Raw genomic sequence first — 17,049 nt, 5'->3', positions numbered from 1 at the left:
CTCTCTCTCTCTCTCTCTCTCTCTCTCTCTCTCTCTCTCTCTCTCATGTTCGTTTCTATCTCAATGGGCATCCGAGAAGCGCGCTATCAGCGCTATTGTATAATATTATTCTTGTTTCACGTCTAATGGACAATAAAGATAGAATAACATAAATAGCGCTAATAGCATCTCCCCGAAAGCCAATGTAATTCATTTGTAATCTATAGATTCAACTATTTTCTTCTAATTCTAAGAATTATACCTTTTCTACCAATATAAATTAATTTTCATCTTAGTTCAATTTACTCTTTTTCTAATTTGAAAAACTAGTTTTCTAACTAGAAAAAGATAAAGAATTAGTTAAACCGAAATTAAAATTAAACTTCGTTAATAGATGGTAAACGTTTAAGAAATTTCTGTGCAACTGTGGCACTGTGAAAGCGCTAATTTTCAGTTTTATAACATTGGGACATTTAAAAACTCATTGTATGAATGTTTTAATCTTTTTCAACTTTTATTCAAGAATATAATTATGTGAAAATATAAAAGATATATAAATAGTAAAACAATTAGGAACAGAAAATCAATTTGAATTAACTTTGTTGATGTCCGATAATTAACACATAATTATTTGATAAATTTTAAAAATTTAAAGGCTATAAAGACTCTATAGTATTTTATTCTAAATACATACATCTTTTCTATTATACGCTCAACTATGAAAGATGATATTTTACATCAGATTGTTCAATGCGAAAAAAACAGAAGGCCGCACTTGTTAGGGATTTATATAATTTAGAAGAGTTGAGAGTATCTAATATATAAATATACATATACACCAAAATAGAAGATATACATCTTATCTTAAAATATACATATATATATAAAAAATCCATTCGCTGTAATTTAAATACGTAAAAATGGAATAAGAATGTGCCACATTATCTAGTTCCTATTCGCTATACATATAAAAATAAATATCGAATAATCACTTGAAATACAACAAAAAGTAAAATGGCACTATGAAGAACAAAAGTGTCCTCTAATTCACATGTAGTGAATAAGATTGCATTTGTATCGAGTTTTTTTCCTTTAAAAGTCTCTCTGTGATTTCTCTTTCAGCAATTAACCAATCAGTTGGAGAAAAAGAATCTCAATACATGCACAATTCCTCACTACACCAGAACAGAACAGCAGTTTTGCTGTCAATTGTACATGTACAATATGCGCGTGTGTGTATTCTAAAATCATTTATTTCACCATCTCCTTCAAACCAGTCGATTTCGCACTTACTTCCCACAGATGGAGTGCTACTTCTGGGTCTAGTTCTTTTTTAGAGACATAAAGTTTACAATCGCGATACAGATGTCCACTTTCCTCAGATAATGACGGTTCTGTTGCACAATGCAATACCGTTTGCGCACCCTGTAAATATTAATTTGTAATAGAAAATAATAATCCATACAGCATGAAATATTTCCAAAATATTTCATTATAAGATTTGAAATATATTTCAGAAATTTTTCATAAAATATTTCTAAAATGTAAATTGGGAAATCAGTTTTTTAAAGTATATTCTTTTTCTTACAATATTTTTAAAATATTTTTGCGAAATGTTTTAATGCAATATTTTAAAATGATTTATAAACGTTTATGAAATATTTTATTGAAATACTTCAAAAAATGATTTATATAGATATTTCATGCAATGTGGGAAAAGTCCTCTTATTTGTATTAGTTTCCTAAATAAGAGAATTTATAAAGGTAAAAGATTTTCTAAAAGTGGATCATATGTTGATTTGTATATTTACCTGATTTGCAGTGCGTAGAAACATAAGAGCAACAGGCGAGAAAATGATATAATGAAACCAGCTTCTTTTCACGTTTCTGAATAAACCAGTATAAGTAAATCCAGGACACACCATGTAAACATTAACACCAGTATTTTCTGTTCGTTTTGCAAGCTCAGCGGCAAAGTATGCATTTGCAAGCTTTGAGTTACAATAACCAGGATTCATTCTGCTTTTTACTGGTAATCCTTTTTCGCCGTTCAAATTTGAAAAATCTATTACTCCAGATTCCAAAAGCTTGGATGTCACTACCACTATTCTGTATGAAAAATTTTATTTCAACATCGTTTTGTCACTCTAAAACATTACTTTATACTAACCTGCTAGGAGCGCTTTCCTTCAGACGATCTAAAAGCAAATTCGTAAGCAAAAAGTGACCCAAATGATTTACTCCGAAATGGATCTCAAATCCATCTTTCGTCAAAGCGTGATCTTTCAGAGGTGCGTATACTCCGGCATTATTGATCAACACATGAATTTGGGAAAATTTCTTTAGCACTTCATTGGCAAATTTTTTAATCGATGAGAAAGATGCAAGATCCAACTCCATAGGAATCTGTATGAATAGAGATAAATCATTAAGTTAGAAAGTATCCAAGTAGAATAAGTCATTATGATATAAAATAATGTCAAAATGATTCTAAAATAATCACTAAAAGTCATTTTTCAATCATCTCCGATTCATTTTAATGTCGTTTTGACGTTATTATAACTTGTTGGTCTGCTTGGATAAAAAAGATAGATAAAAAGTAAATAATATAGAGATAGAATTGCATAATTCGATATGTAAAAATTACTGTACAATTTTATTAAAGAAAGATTATATGATCACCAATTCGCCAGTAGATATTTTGCTGCGTATCTCTGCTATGGCATTCGTTGCACTTTGTACATCCCTGCAGGCCATAATAATCGTGGCTTTTCGTTTAGCCAATTCCTTCGCCGTCTCCTTGCCGATGCCGGAATTAGCGCCAGTCACAAGAAATACACGGTCTTGTAGATTGGTGCTGCTCTTACATTTTCCCCAAGTGCGTTCTCGACATTTGCGGAGCAAGCCGATGAGCAAGACCATTGGAAGTATGAAATAACACCACGAAGATACCATGTTGATACCAGGTGACTTTTAACCTCGAGGCATGAGACTGTTATGTTTCAAGTGTAACACATGAGTGTAAACTAATTCAGTCACAGAAAACAGACGTACGTTGATCGTGATTGATTGCGATGACTGGCTCAAACGTTGCTAATGCATACAACATCAAGCGTGACACAATATTATGTACTTGCACGTTCGATCCAATCGAATGAAGCTTCTAATTTGTCGCGTACAACAGCATGACAACAATTAAAGGCAAAGAGCATCAGTCCAAAGGCTAATCTTATCTCAAGCACTCCGAGCGATTCCACATCTCGGACAATCTCGAACAAAATAATTACTGTAACATCACAAGTGCCGCCGCAAACTACTCCTACGCGGAACTTTATATTTACAATCGTAACGCGCAAGCGTTGCAACGCAAATACTCCAGCATACGCAAATTTTTTGAAATAGCCTTTTCAATAAAAATGGCAAAAAATGCGGGATACCCTGTATATTCGATAAAATATTATTTCAATTTCAAGTGTATTTGTAATTTTCAACATATCAATATTCGAAAATTTTTAATAACTATTATATAAAGTATGTCGATAATAGATCTGTTCCCATTGAAATTCTCGAAAATATTATTGCATTTAAAATGAAATAATAAATGACATATTAATTTAGACTTTGAAGAAAAAAAAAAGCGAAGATACTGAATGCAAAATATATAAGTAATGTAAATAGATCTATATTATTATTTTGTTTTTCATTTATAAAAGTATAAAAAGAAGAAATAAAGAAGAGAAGCTAGGATGCCTTTGTTAAGTTAAAAAGTAGCTAATATTGTACGAAACAGAAATTCTTAGATCTATTCTTTTTAGTTAAAGTTCTCACACGGTTTATCTTTTTTCCTTTTCTTTCCAATTGAATAGAAAACAAGAAAAAATGAACTGAATAAGAAATTTAGCTACAAAGAATAGGGCTCTTTAGAACTCGTTAGAAATGCAATAAAGATTATTAAATATATTGTATAATAGATACATATTAACATCACTAATAAAATATCATTGAAGATAATGCAATTTAAAATAAAATTGAATTATAATATTTCATATTTCAGTTAAACCGAATATGTATAATGGAAACACAGTGTTTAAATATGAATTTAATTTATTTAGTATATTGAATGCAATTAAATATTAATTATTTTGAAAATGTATTTTTATAATTGCGTTTTTATAATTCTGCAACATACACACTCACTCCATTCTTCACTTATTTTCCATTTCATTTTCTTGTCAATTTTATAAAATATAAATGAAAAATTGTAAAAATTAATAAGAATGTTGCTTTATATAGTATTTATATAGTATTAAAATTAAAAAAGCATAAATCTACGGATCAATTAATATATACACATTATATGTTTCAATAAATTATTTATATTTTTAAAATAAATTTTAATGATAATGTTGCAAATACTTAAATAATGTTAAGGCACGCAATACCATATTCTTCCACATACAAATCAACATAATTATTACAGATGGAATATTTATATATATATATATATATATTTTTATGTAATATTTTTATGTAATATTTTATGTAAATACAGTTTCTCATTTCTTTTAAATTCATATACTGTATGTGTGTAGAGTCACATGCTTTCGTAACATTGATTCGAAGGAATTAATAAGCTTTGTGTAGGTACATATACATTATCTCTCAACTTATAAAGTATGTTCTCTTTTGCGGTTCTCTATAAAAAAATATTTTTCATTCATAGTTACGGCCATTTATCATCACAATCTGATACATTGGTTAGAAAAATTCTCAAGTTTATGATAAATTGAATTTATATTTTATTACGAATAGAGTGTTTTTTCCATCCACTCTTCCAAAGTGAACGTAGCTGTTTGGGTTTTATCTGGATCTCTCTCTCTAAAGATATCTATAACATCGTAATAACTGGTTTTATCTGATGTTTATATTAATATTAATAATAATAATTATATATATATATATATATGATCATCAATATAATTAATTTGTAAATATTGATATATACACATTAACAAAACGTATTAACATACAAGGTCTGTCCCAAAAGTACCCAACCTTTGCTAATATCATGAGAAAGAGCTATTCCGTAAAAGTTACACGCGGCTATATACAGCGGACTGTACGGAGATTAACAATGTTGGATAATACATGTTTAGTCAAAAACTTCTGAATCAGGTGAGATGAATGAGTGTTATCATGATGCAGCAGTTAGTTCCCATTTTTCCACAAATGCGGACATTTCCTCCTCACTGCATCACGCAATTATTTAAGAACTTTCAAATAATACTCCTTATTTATTGTGTGACCTTGTGAAGTGTATTTCGTGGTGTACAACACCTTCCTGGTTGAAGAAAACAGTGAACATTGTCTTCACGTTGTTCCGACTTCAACGCACTTTCTTGGGTCGAGATTCTTCTCTCGTCACTCATTGCGAAAATTGTGCTTTTGTTTCAGGATCAACCATAAACCCATATTTCATCGCCAGTAATAATCCTTTTAAGCAACTCAGAATCTTTATTGATGGATTCTAGAATGTCTTCGACAATTTCAACTCAAGAATTCTTTTGATCTTCCGTAAACACTCGTGGAATGAATTTTGCAATCACGCGACTCATTCTCAGATCTTCAGTCAATATTCGAGAAACAATAGTTTTTGGGATCCCAAGCTTCTCTTCTAATTGTCGCACAATCAAACAACGATTTTTGTTGAATCGTATATGTTTCACGTTTTTCGCTATTTTTGACATTGAAGTTACTGAAACGAGGATCACTGTCCATTAAGACACGGCCAGTTTTGAACTGTCTAAACCATTCTTTTATTTGTATGGTACTTATAGTTCATTATTATAAACTTGACAAATCATATCCAATTGGAACATGTGTAGCCAAGTTTTTGACAAAATGTAATACAAATTCTCTGCTCGACTCGTTCAGTCATTATGAAATGCGATGCTTGGAATTTTCGACGCTCACACAATTGCATACCGTTGCCGATTGAACAGCTATTGGGTCGCTTGATGGGAATACTCTTAAAGGTTCACCCTAAATATTGAATACCTGTTTTCCACAATAGGATATCCAAGGACAAAGATATATGCAGAAATCGGATACTTTTGGGACAGACCTCGTATATTAAAAGATAATATATATTTTAATTAATATATTTTAATTAATATATATAAATGATATATATAAATTATTAGATAAATGCAAGTTTCACTTACCAATCATTGTTTTAAGTCTGACCGCGCACATTATGTAATCATCGAAAGTAATCTTGCCGTCTTTAGTACCATAACGATGAACCAATATATTAAGAATATGATTATTTAAACGGTATCCCGCGCTATTTAATGCTTGTCTTAATTCAAATGCATTTAAATATCCTGATTCATCTCTATCGTACAACTTAAAAACAGCCTGAAATATTTATAATACCATAAAAACATTAGGCATACAAATATCTTACAAAAATCAAATTAAAAGATTTCGTACTTACCTTCCATTTTCTAATGTCATTCCACAACGTTTTAAATTCTTCAAAACCGAGTTTGCCGGAATGATCTGCATCTAACATAGCAACCATACTGCGACATACATCTTTACTGAAACCTCTGTCGTGAGTCTCTGCAATTTAAGAGAAAAGCTCATTTTGCCTGTTGTAATCTTCATATATGTAAGAGATAATATCTAAAATATTATCATAAAAATTTTCAAAATACATACAAAAAATTCACATGAAATTAAAATAAAAACGTATTATCTTATAGTTTTTCAAATGTATTAAAACAGTAGTTAATCTTCAATTATACAATAGAAATGACAAATTCAACGATTATGATACAGCTACATTGCAAACTTTACACGTGTGCCGACAAATTTAAGCAATTCGTTAATATTTCATTCTCTGTTAATTGAAAAAGCATGCGGTAGGTATTTTTCATCGAAAAGTTCTGTCCTACCTTGTGAGAGACATAAAGTGTCAACTTGCTAACATCATTTTGACATTGTCACTATCAGTTCACCATATGAATGCTGATGAAAGCGCGTTTTGTGTGTTAACATAAGGATAAATAATCAAACAAGTGGGACATAATCACGACGTAACACAATTGGTAAAACAATCCTGTGATAGGAGATGTATTTGTCTTACCTACGGGCTTATTGTACTGTTCATTATTACAAACAATGCCGCACAGCAGTAAGATGAGAGTGTCGACAAGCGAACCATTTCCTTCAACAGTTTCGGGAACATGTGCCTCGCTACGATGCGCCAATTGTGGTAACTCTACCCGTAACACACAGCTACATGTTAGCTTCGAATTTTACATACGTATACTTGGGCCATAAGAATCCGTAACACATCTTGCCTTAAATTACAATCTACATTTCTCTAACTTTTATATAGCCTTTAATAATCTAGTTCTTTAGTTCCTTCAAGAACTAAATATTTTTAACAGAAGCTTATATCACTTATATAATGTATTCTCTATGCTTGTTTACTAAAAGATTGTATTATTACAATTATTTTCAATTTTTTAAACAGTTTTTAATTAATCTAATTAAATAAAGAAATTTTCGAAATATTGATATTGGATTTATATTAATTATTTGAAGGACCCAAATATATTTATGCATTGTAGATACAAATTATAAGGTAAAAGATAAGCATGCAGAATTTTTGATATGATTATTAAATGATCATAAAATGCTGTACAGCGTGCTGAAAGAATAAAGTAATTTATAACGAGAAACAAATTTATAGTAAATTAATCGGTTATCAGGCTAAAAATAAATGGTGCAGGTGATAAAATATAAAAACTATAAGATTAATGATAAAGCATGATTTTTAAAATGTATGATTCTATCAATGAGAAACATCGAGCAAATTAAGCATAAAAATTACAAAAAGCTATGAAGCAAAGCTCTTATAATTAAAATAAAATACAATCATGTACGGAAACTATATATACTCGTATTTAAAACTGTACATACTCTTTTTTTTCATATTTTTATATCAAAATATCTCGCAGCGCGTAGATTATATTTACCTTTCTTCATAGCGTAATCTAGGATATCTTTGAGTTCCATCCAATCCACTTCTAAATCATCGCCAGCAAGTTTCTTGAAGAATTCTCGGACTCTCTCGCTATTGCGATCTTGCTCAGGTTCTTCGGGAACCTACAAATAATACAAAAAAATATTTCATTATAAAATATAAAAACAATCATAATCTAAAACAAGTCTAAAAATTCTGGATCTCTTCAAAAAAATTGAATCGACTTCTTTGTAATTATTTTTAAATTACATTATTTAAACAAAAAACTTAAAATATTTTGATTTAATTTTTTTCATTAATACGTAAAATTTATGTATACATTATGAGTCATAAAAAAATAGTAACGACAGGTTCTAAAAAATGCGAAAATAACTGTAAATCACAAGTGAATTCAAAACATGTAATGAACTCATTCCTTTTTCTCTTATTTCTTATTGATTGTTATTAATGAATTTGATTTCTATATACATATATTCACAATATACACTCATTATGCTTATTTATATTATGTCTTACATGTATTTTCGAATCAAAGCGGTTGTAGTAAAATTGAATCTAAGACTGTGTTCACCAGGGTACGCACTATTATTTTATCTTTGTTTAACATTCGGTGAACAACAAGGATAAAATGATGATGCCCTGAGTTCTTGAACACAATCCTATATTTCTTTAATTTCTTATTCATGCATAAAACATATTAGAGCTTTTTTATTGTCTCAACATATACAAGCATGCATTTTACTTACGTTATCTCCGTTTTGATCCTCCTTATCCGCAGGATTAATTACCTAAAAGCCAAGCATGTAAACGTGCAGCTCGTTAGGGATTAGTTATCATTTTTCACATAACGTGAGTCAATTATCAGATGGTACAACAGCATTAAATTTTGCAAGCATTAGCTGAACACAAAACTTAATTGCACAATATTGGTTAATTCTACGTTTTTGTGCAATTTAACATAAATTAATTTAATGCATTTCTAATTTATGATTACACTTTTTTAACACACAATGCATATAATTCATCAAACTGAATTATTAGTGCTGTCAGTGCCAGTGCTGTGAATTATTAATAAATGTCTTCTAAGCTGTGTGATTTATCGCATTAGTATGATTCATCAATTTTAAACATAAGTATCAATTGACAATCTGATGTGTAAGAATTTTGTTTACACAACTATTCTTGAAATTTTGATTGAAACTTTCTGATTTAAATATATAATCTGAGAGATTTTTTTATCATCCTTCAATTTATTACAATAAACAAAATAATTCGTTGTTAAGGATTAATATATTATTATCCTTACCCTATCATCAATTTCTCCAACACCAACTTCTTCATCATTTTCTCTGTAAACAAACAGAAACATTTGGATAAAAGTTCTTTAACGTCATGCTATTATATTACAATATCGCAATAGAACTTACTCCATATTATTCTTGTTCTCAGAGAAGATTCTTAGCAAGAATTCACCTTCCTCATTTGGATCAAAAGTACTCGGAACTATGCAGTAAACACCCGGCGGTAATTTGAAACGGCATGTAACTTCTCGTAAATTTATAAATGCCGGTGACCGTCCAACAGATGCGTTGTACTTAAAGAAATTAATATCTAGTGGTTTTGGCAGTCTCTCCGGATAATCTAACTGTCAAAAAAGTAGACTTTTAACAGAAAATATTTCATATTTTTTATTTTTCATCTTCGAATTCTTCATCTTCTTGAAAATTCATGCGTTTCTTGAACATTTTACTATTACTTTCAGTACAAAGTTATGTAAATAAAAAATATAATTTATAAACAGTAATAAACTTTATTTTCTTCGAAATGTTGAAGATAAATATTCGAATTTTCAAATAAATCAAATTTATAATTCTATTGTGTTATTATTAGATATTATATAAGAATCAATTAATTTCACATACATGATATATCGCGAATCCGATAGTGAGGCAATCAGCACCCATCCTTCTTTGCGCTCTTCTGTTTTTTTGCATTAAAGCAACAATTACGGTACATTTGTCATCATCGTCATCTGGAGACTCCAAAGTAATACGGTACTGCGGATTATGACAGAAGGTCTCTACAAAATATATGTTTTTTGTTTAACGAGAATACTCCTACAAAATTTGACCAGTTCGATATATTTACATATCTCACCTAAAAAGTTTCTGCAACCACCTGCTGTTACTCCGCGCACCCATTCTCCTTCAAACACGCTCATCTCCCAGCGTTTCTTCCCAGCGCTGATGTCGTCCGTCGTTAAGGAGTCTGGATTCAAGTTGCATATCTCGAGTTGAGTGAAATGGCGAGTAAAATCATGGAACGACATCCAAAATTCACCGTCCATGTCGAATGTCAGGCCAAGTTCCTCTTTCTCGTGATCAGGGATAAATCTCCATTCTGGCGATCTATCGACAGATGACGAAAGCGCGAACTTGGAATCATAATTTTCGAAACATAGGAGGAGACTACTTACTGATCGCTCCAAGGCCCATTCCATTCTGCCTCGTTTCCCCAAGGATTCCGAAGCCTCAATAAAGGTATGGTACCGTATCGATTTGGCATCTGAATCTCCACGTTCTTCACGCGAGTAATGCTGTACGCGTGACCGCGTATTAATCCTTGAGGTGTTTCAGCTTCCACTATGTTGGGGTCGGGCTAATAGGAGAAGGGATCAAAGTAATAACCAATTGAAGCATACGATATAATAATAAATATTATAACTACTTATTCACCTCGATAGAACAACCCAGTAACGAGTTTCTCTCAGAGGCTTTTAAGAGAATATTGAACAAATTCGGTGGCGTTTCGTCCATTTGATACATTTCCGTTACTCCACCAGTGAAATCCTCCATGGCTTCACAAGTTGTACCGCCCTTTAATGCCTCATAGGAACCATGAAGTTTTGCATATGCTTTTTCGAGAAGAGCGCTCCAGAATTCATTATTCTCGGCCGAATGAAGATACACTAATTCTCCACGACTGGTGGGCAATCGATCGTCGATCACTACATCAACCCATCTACCATACTGCCAAAACCTGATAAATGTACAAATCTTATGTAAGAGTCATTTCCAAGTTAGTAGCAATTTGCAGAAAAACTTGTCACAAACACAAATATCACAGAATTAATATATTCGTGATATTCTATTCAGTAATTAACGAAATTTCTGAATGATATACGTAATTCGTTTCTATAAACATTTCGGTTTATATAATAAGAATGTAAATTAAATTATTTTTAGTTATTTTTAGTTATCTACGTCGGAAAAACGTTTATGAAACTGCATATTCTAGCAAACCTGAAATGAAAGATTCCAGCGTAATTTTCCTCGAAGCTCTGATCCTCTGGCACTATTTGAAAGAATAAATTCGAATGCATGGTCAGATTCGCCACTGCGGCCAACAACCAACAGTCTCCCAGCTCTCCTTGCTGAACGTCGAATCTTGAGAAACCCTCCACGAAGAGCTGAGGATCGTCTGCAATTTCCTGCAAAATTAGCACGTTATAGATAATATTAAGACCATTCTCCTTGCGTGTTTGATTTATAAATTATTATCGATGGCAGCTAATAAAACTTAGGATAATAATTCAAAAGATTTCTAACCATCGGTCGTTTCCATTCTATGTATCTATCCGGTCTGCGGGAGAAATACAGTGACGAGTCATTGGCTGGAAATTCAGGATCTTCGAAGAGTCTTCCCGTCGCCAGGCACTCTCGTCTCAGGGTGTTGAAGTCTTGGACTTCCCCTCGTGGTCTGAAGCCGGATCCTTTCTCCCCTAACTGCGAACATCAGTTTGTGCATAAAGTGTATATGCGATATTTCTCTATTTTCGAGAAAAAAGGGAAAAAAATTGCGATTTTGCCCTACGTTATAGCAGGGTTTTCCAATAAAATTTTTTGTTGTTCGTATCCCTTTATCTTCAAAAGATTTGTTATGCTTCCACGTTGTAGAATCGTGGGACTTATTCAGCTTTGCTGCCGAATTTTTAGGAACAGACTCGCGTTTGGCCAAGTAAAGAATATTATTGTTCCTGCCGATTGTCCTACTATTCGTAGATTTTGTAGACTCAACACTAGATCCAATTTTCAGAATCGCCAGGCCTTCTTGCATGTAATTGGAGTAGCGATAATTGGTATATTTGTTACGCCGTGAATCCATGTCGGTGAGTTAACGAAGCGAATCGTTTTACATGCATAGAAAAGAATAAACGCGGGTGCAGAAAAAAATCGTCACGTAAGCAAAGCAGGTTTCTCCTCGAAAACATGCAACCGATACAAAATGAGAATTAAAACTATTCGCTACCATGAGAAAAGCTTCATTGTTCGAACTTGAAATAGCTATCTTTATCAGATAGATTCGATACGGTTATCGTTTGTGGAAATAGTGGTATGATGACTATACCGGAAAACAACGAACCGCAATTTAGATTGTGATATTGTTTAATAAGGATATGCGAACAGCTGCGTGTACGTAAAGAGATAACAAATTAGTACATGGTATAATATAGAAATGCATTACAATGAGCAAAGTGTATTAGCTAATGAATATCTATGTCAATAATAATATAATAAATGTCTGCGTTAAAATATACTTTTATTTTATCTTAACAATTTGTGTACAATTATTTTTTTATTGTTTCTGAAAATATTAAAACATCTGATAGTTGAACTTAAAAGTAGACAGCTATGAAATGAAATGCAAAGCGCGCAAGTATCTATATTCTAAACATTTATTCTATATTCTAAACATTTATTGAGAATTTAGCAATCGAAAAGAAAAGTTCCAATCTTCTTTTGAATAAGTTCAACTTGCACGGTATGTTGTCAATGATTAATTTAAACATACAGTATAAATTGATATACAAAGTTCGTATTAAAAAACTGAATAACATACAGATTATAAACTAAACCAATTACGTTTTGAATTATAAATAATTGCAAGTAAAAGAGCAATAACGAAATTAATTTAGTAAATCATTTATTATGCTACTTATTTACATTATTATACATATAAGCATGCATTTAATATTTTAATCATTTAATATTTTATTTATTTATTTAATAATTATTTTTAATTATTGTTTACATCCCGAAAAAAGTTTCATATATAATTATTAAATATAATAATATATAATTATTAAAGTTTCATATATCATATATAATTATGTATAATTATATACAAAATTGACATATTTTATACATAATTATATGTATATAATTATATACAAAATATGTCCATATTTATAACATTTTTTCCCGGGATTCTATTTCATTGTCGTTACTCTTTTAACTCTTTCAATATGTGAACAAAATTTTTTAAGTTAGAATTTAAATAATTAACGTGTTTTGTAAAAACACGTAGACGGCATGAATAATAACTGTATTGACACATGTTATGACGCATATAATTTTTTTTAATGAATGAATACGTATCGTACAAGAATGTATTGTATTAGTTACACATTTCTCGTACAATGTCGTCATCACTATTACCATCACCATTGGTGTTGTTAGAATATCTTGCATGCAATGTACCTATATTATAAAAGACGTGAATAATTGTGTGATATTAAAGAGAATTTTAGTATTCATATTGTGAAAGATCATTCATTAATGTAGATTTTTTTTATATACACTGAGAAAAAAATACTGTTGATTCAATTAAATCTATATTATGGGCTGTCACTGACATAAGTAATTAATTCATGTATATTTGTATTGACATAAAGGCCTTGATTATTAAAATAATTTATACCTTTATGTCAATATACATTAAATACTAATATTAATGACAGCTCGTAATATAGACTTTAATTGAATCAAGCATTATTTTTTCAGTGTAAATTTGCGAAATATTTCTAGAGCGAGAAAAATAGGAAATGTTAAATGAGAGGAATTGATCAATCATGCACTTTTCTCGATGTTACATTTTATTCCAATATGCTATGCACAAGTTACATGATTTTATATGTGAAGATGTTTAGTCAAGCTTTTATTTAAAAAGATTTATATATTATGTTGTGCTAGTAAAACACAACAAAGCAGTTTATCTCGTAGATATATACATATTATTTTTTATAAAATATTTATCGATTAATTAATTTTTCCGATTATTTGTATCAAAAGATATCGGAAAGAAAGTGATCTAATTCTTTATAATTATTTTTCTATTATTTATATATCTTTTACAAGAAGAGGATATAACGTGATAATAATCGATTGCGATGAATCTCGTTGTAGCGATAGATCTGCATGTCAAGTGATACTGAATAAAGGGACATAATGCGCTTCTCAAGCGTTTGTGAAAAAATCAATTAGAAATGAATAAAAATCATTGAATATTGGTTTTCAATAATTTTTTACTTAAATACTATCAACTTTACAGAAAAACAGCAAGAGATAAAAATTGTTTATTTTCTTCTTATAAAATTCTGAGAATTTTTTCAGAATTTTTTTAGAATTTTTTAATATTTAATATTTTCATACGACAAAAAAAATTGATAAAAAATTCTTTAAGTTCTATGAGAAGAAAATAAATGATGTATCTCTTGATATGCAGACCTATCGTTACAACGAGTTTCGCCGTAATCAATTATTATCACGTCGCGTCCTTCTTTTGTTAGTTATCCTAAGTAGCCATCACAATCATGGCTGCATTCTACTTAATACTCATAACGCTCGTAGAATCATTAATCCTTATCGATTATCAAATGTTAAATAAAGACAAATAATGCTCGTGAGCGTTGCGAATATTAAATGGAACGCAGCCGTTTGAATCACGACATCAAAAGCGAGAAATGGCACGAAGTGACAATTTTTATTATGTGCCATTTATAAATAAAAACAATTTAAATAAAACAAAATGATGAGATTGCTTTAAAACAGTTGTAAAAATGGATGAAAACTATGCTCATCCCCTCTGACAGTCAATAAATAATCATAAAAAGTGATAAAAGACACATTAAGTGATTTTATTCAATTGGCAGTTTATTTTCATTTACGCATGCTTTATATTACGTTTTACGATTATTTACTGACTGTCAAGGAGGATAAGCATAGTTCATTTTTATAAATATTTTAAAATAATCTCATCATTTTGTTTTATCCAAATTGTCTTTATTTATAAATGACATGTAATAAAAATTAATGTGTCATTTCTCGCTTCGACGTCACAATTCAATATGACTGTGGTGACTACTCAGCCTTAAGTGAGAAACAATTCGATGGAATCTCAAATTAGAAAAATTACTATTTCTAATTATTCAAAAAGTAAACTAAAAATTTTTTAAACAAATTTATTCTTAATAAATAATTATTTAATTAAAATTTACCTCAATTTATAATTTGTAATTTATAATAAAGAAAAACAAAATAGAAATCAATACTAAAAAAACAATGCGCTGAACTACTTAAAAAATATAACGGGCAATGAAAGATTTATTTCGATAAATACTCTTGACACAAATTCTACGAAAAATTTAAAGATTATCTATTAGTGAAGATATTGAAGAAACGGAGTCTGCGAGCTTCAATGACTCATCGGCTGCCGGCTCTTTGCCTCTGATAGCGAGACAAATAAGCGTACCACTTTGATGTTGAAAAGTGACGGTAGGAATCGCTTGATCTCGACCGCCGTTTTAACAAACACATCCTCCTCGGTGCCACCTCCATCGCCACCGTAATCATCGTAGTAACTCATCGCACTTATTTTCCTCTCGTTTTCTTCTCGACTACGCCCAAATCCAAATTGAATTTCAAATGATCTCGAAAACACCGATCGTTCGAGCGAACGACGCAGCTCGAACTTCCGATGTTGTCTCGAATGTTTCGATATCCGTCACGTTTTAACTGGCACGGATTATGAAGCGCGAGAAGATACTCCGATGCAGTTTCGAAACCGTTACGATCTGACAGACTTCTATGCCGGACAGATTCAGCCACGAGGATAACCATTAACCCTCACCCATAGCTTTTCCTTCGCTACGTCATACCAGGTATGTACATATACCAGTATACACTATAGGACTATACAGCTCTCGTCACTCTCGAAATGACCTTGATTGGCTCGATGGAGAAGGCAGGAGAGGCGCACGCTCACTTTTCAGTGGCGGCTGCCGGATTCTATACATCTGTTTTCTACAGCTGAACTACTAAAGTGTACACTTTTGGAACTTAAAGTGAAATAAATATATGTTTGATATTTGACAAAAATGAGAAAAAAATTTTAGTGCGAGAATAATAAAAACAGAATCTGCTATTCACATTATAATGGTAAAACGCGATTGGTTGTCATTCTTAAATCTAGCCAATGGTTACGCTCATCTCAAATTCATCCATTTTGAAAACTTCGAGCCAGCATGCACGCAATTTAAAACGACAAATATTGCCAATGGTGATCCTTGTAACTTCTAATTAGCAAGACTGTTTAAATTTAAACCGTTCGAAATTAATTGTTGCGATCTTGCAATTATCAGCTGCTGTATTAGTTGCTTTAAAATTCTCGAAATATGTAAGGTATGCTATTGTCATATACTCACCTCGATCTTCTTTGTTTCTTGCCGAATGAATTCTGGCTCGAATATTTCTCTGTTCCATCCATACGAATTCATTTTTGTACACTTGAAAATTCTTATCCCGATGAGATCTGCGAGCTATCGAAAATTTTGCAATGATCGGTAGAGTCTAATTTATTCCATTGACCACATGTCTTCTTGACAATGTTAATATGAAACTTCGTTCTCACTAGTTAACCTCACTTTTTCTGCACTGCTATTGTCAATGTCACGATGACGCCGATTCTTATCAAAATTGCGTGAGTTAATGATTGTAGGAAGGTTATTCGTCGTTCGTATAGTGGATTATCTTTCTGAATGATCGTATTGTACATCACTTCTGAACAATATCGTATATGCAGAGCAGAGAAAAAAAGTTTATTTCTTTTAACAGGTTTGTTTTGATAGGAAATTAACTCTCATTTATTAATACTAATTTAATTAATATTAATTT

At 30.9% G+C, this 17,049-nt stretch overlaps 2 protein-coding genes across 2 annotated transcripts; both read right to left on the bottom strand.

The window, feature by feature from the left end:
• Positions 1–1,230: 1,230 nt before the first annotated feature.
• Positions 1,231–2,934, bottom strand: LOC105626379 (retinol dehydrogenase 12-like). The gene is made up of 4 exons (XM_012207679.1): positions 2,662–2,934; positions 2,150–2,385; positions 1,791–2,088; positions 1,231–1,404 (listed from the first exon to the last, which is right to left on the bottom strand). The coding sequence occupies exons 1-4, from the start codon at positions 2,932–2,934 to the stop codon at positions 1,231–1,233; spliced, it is 981 nt and encodes a 326-aa protein (XP_012063069.1).
• A 1,847-nt stretch (positions 2,935–4,781) lies between these two features.
• On the bottom strand, positions 4,782–12,202 carry LOC105626377 (calpain-A-like). Its single transcript, XM_012207678.1, has 15 exons — positions 11,912–12,202; positions 11,647–11,823; positions 11,341–11,528; positions 10,774–11,077; positions 10,515–10,696; positions 10,196–10,446; positions 9,961–10,118; positions 9,466–9,683; positions 9,345–9,387; positions 8,785–8,826; positions 8,031–8,160; positions 7,133–7,267; positions 6,479–6,606; positions 6,204–6,399; positions 4,782–4,867 (listed from the first exon to the last, which is right to left on the bottom strand). The coding sequence occupies exons 1-15, from the start codon at positions 12,200–12,202 to the stop codon at positions 4,782–4,784; spliced, it is 2,529 nt and encodes an 842-aa protein (XP_012063068.1).
• Positions 12,203–17,049: the final 4,847 nt, after the last annotated feature.

This window comes from Atta cephalotes, assembly GCF_000143395.1.
Source record: "Atta cephalotes unplaced genomic scaffold scaffold00005, whole genome shotgun sequence".
Classification (NCBI taxonomy): Eukaryota; Metazoa; Arthropoda; class Insecta; order Hymenoptera; family Formicidae; genus Atta; species Atta cephalotes.
This window is presented reverse-complemented; position numbering and strand designations above follow the sequence as displayed.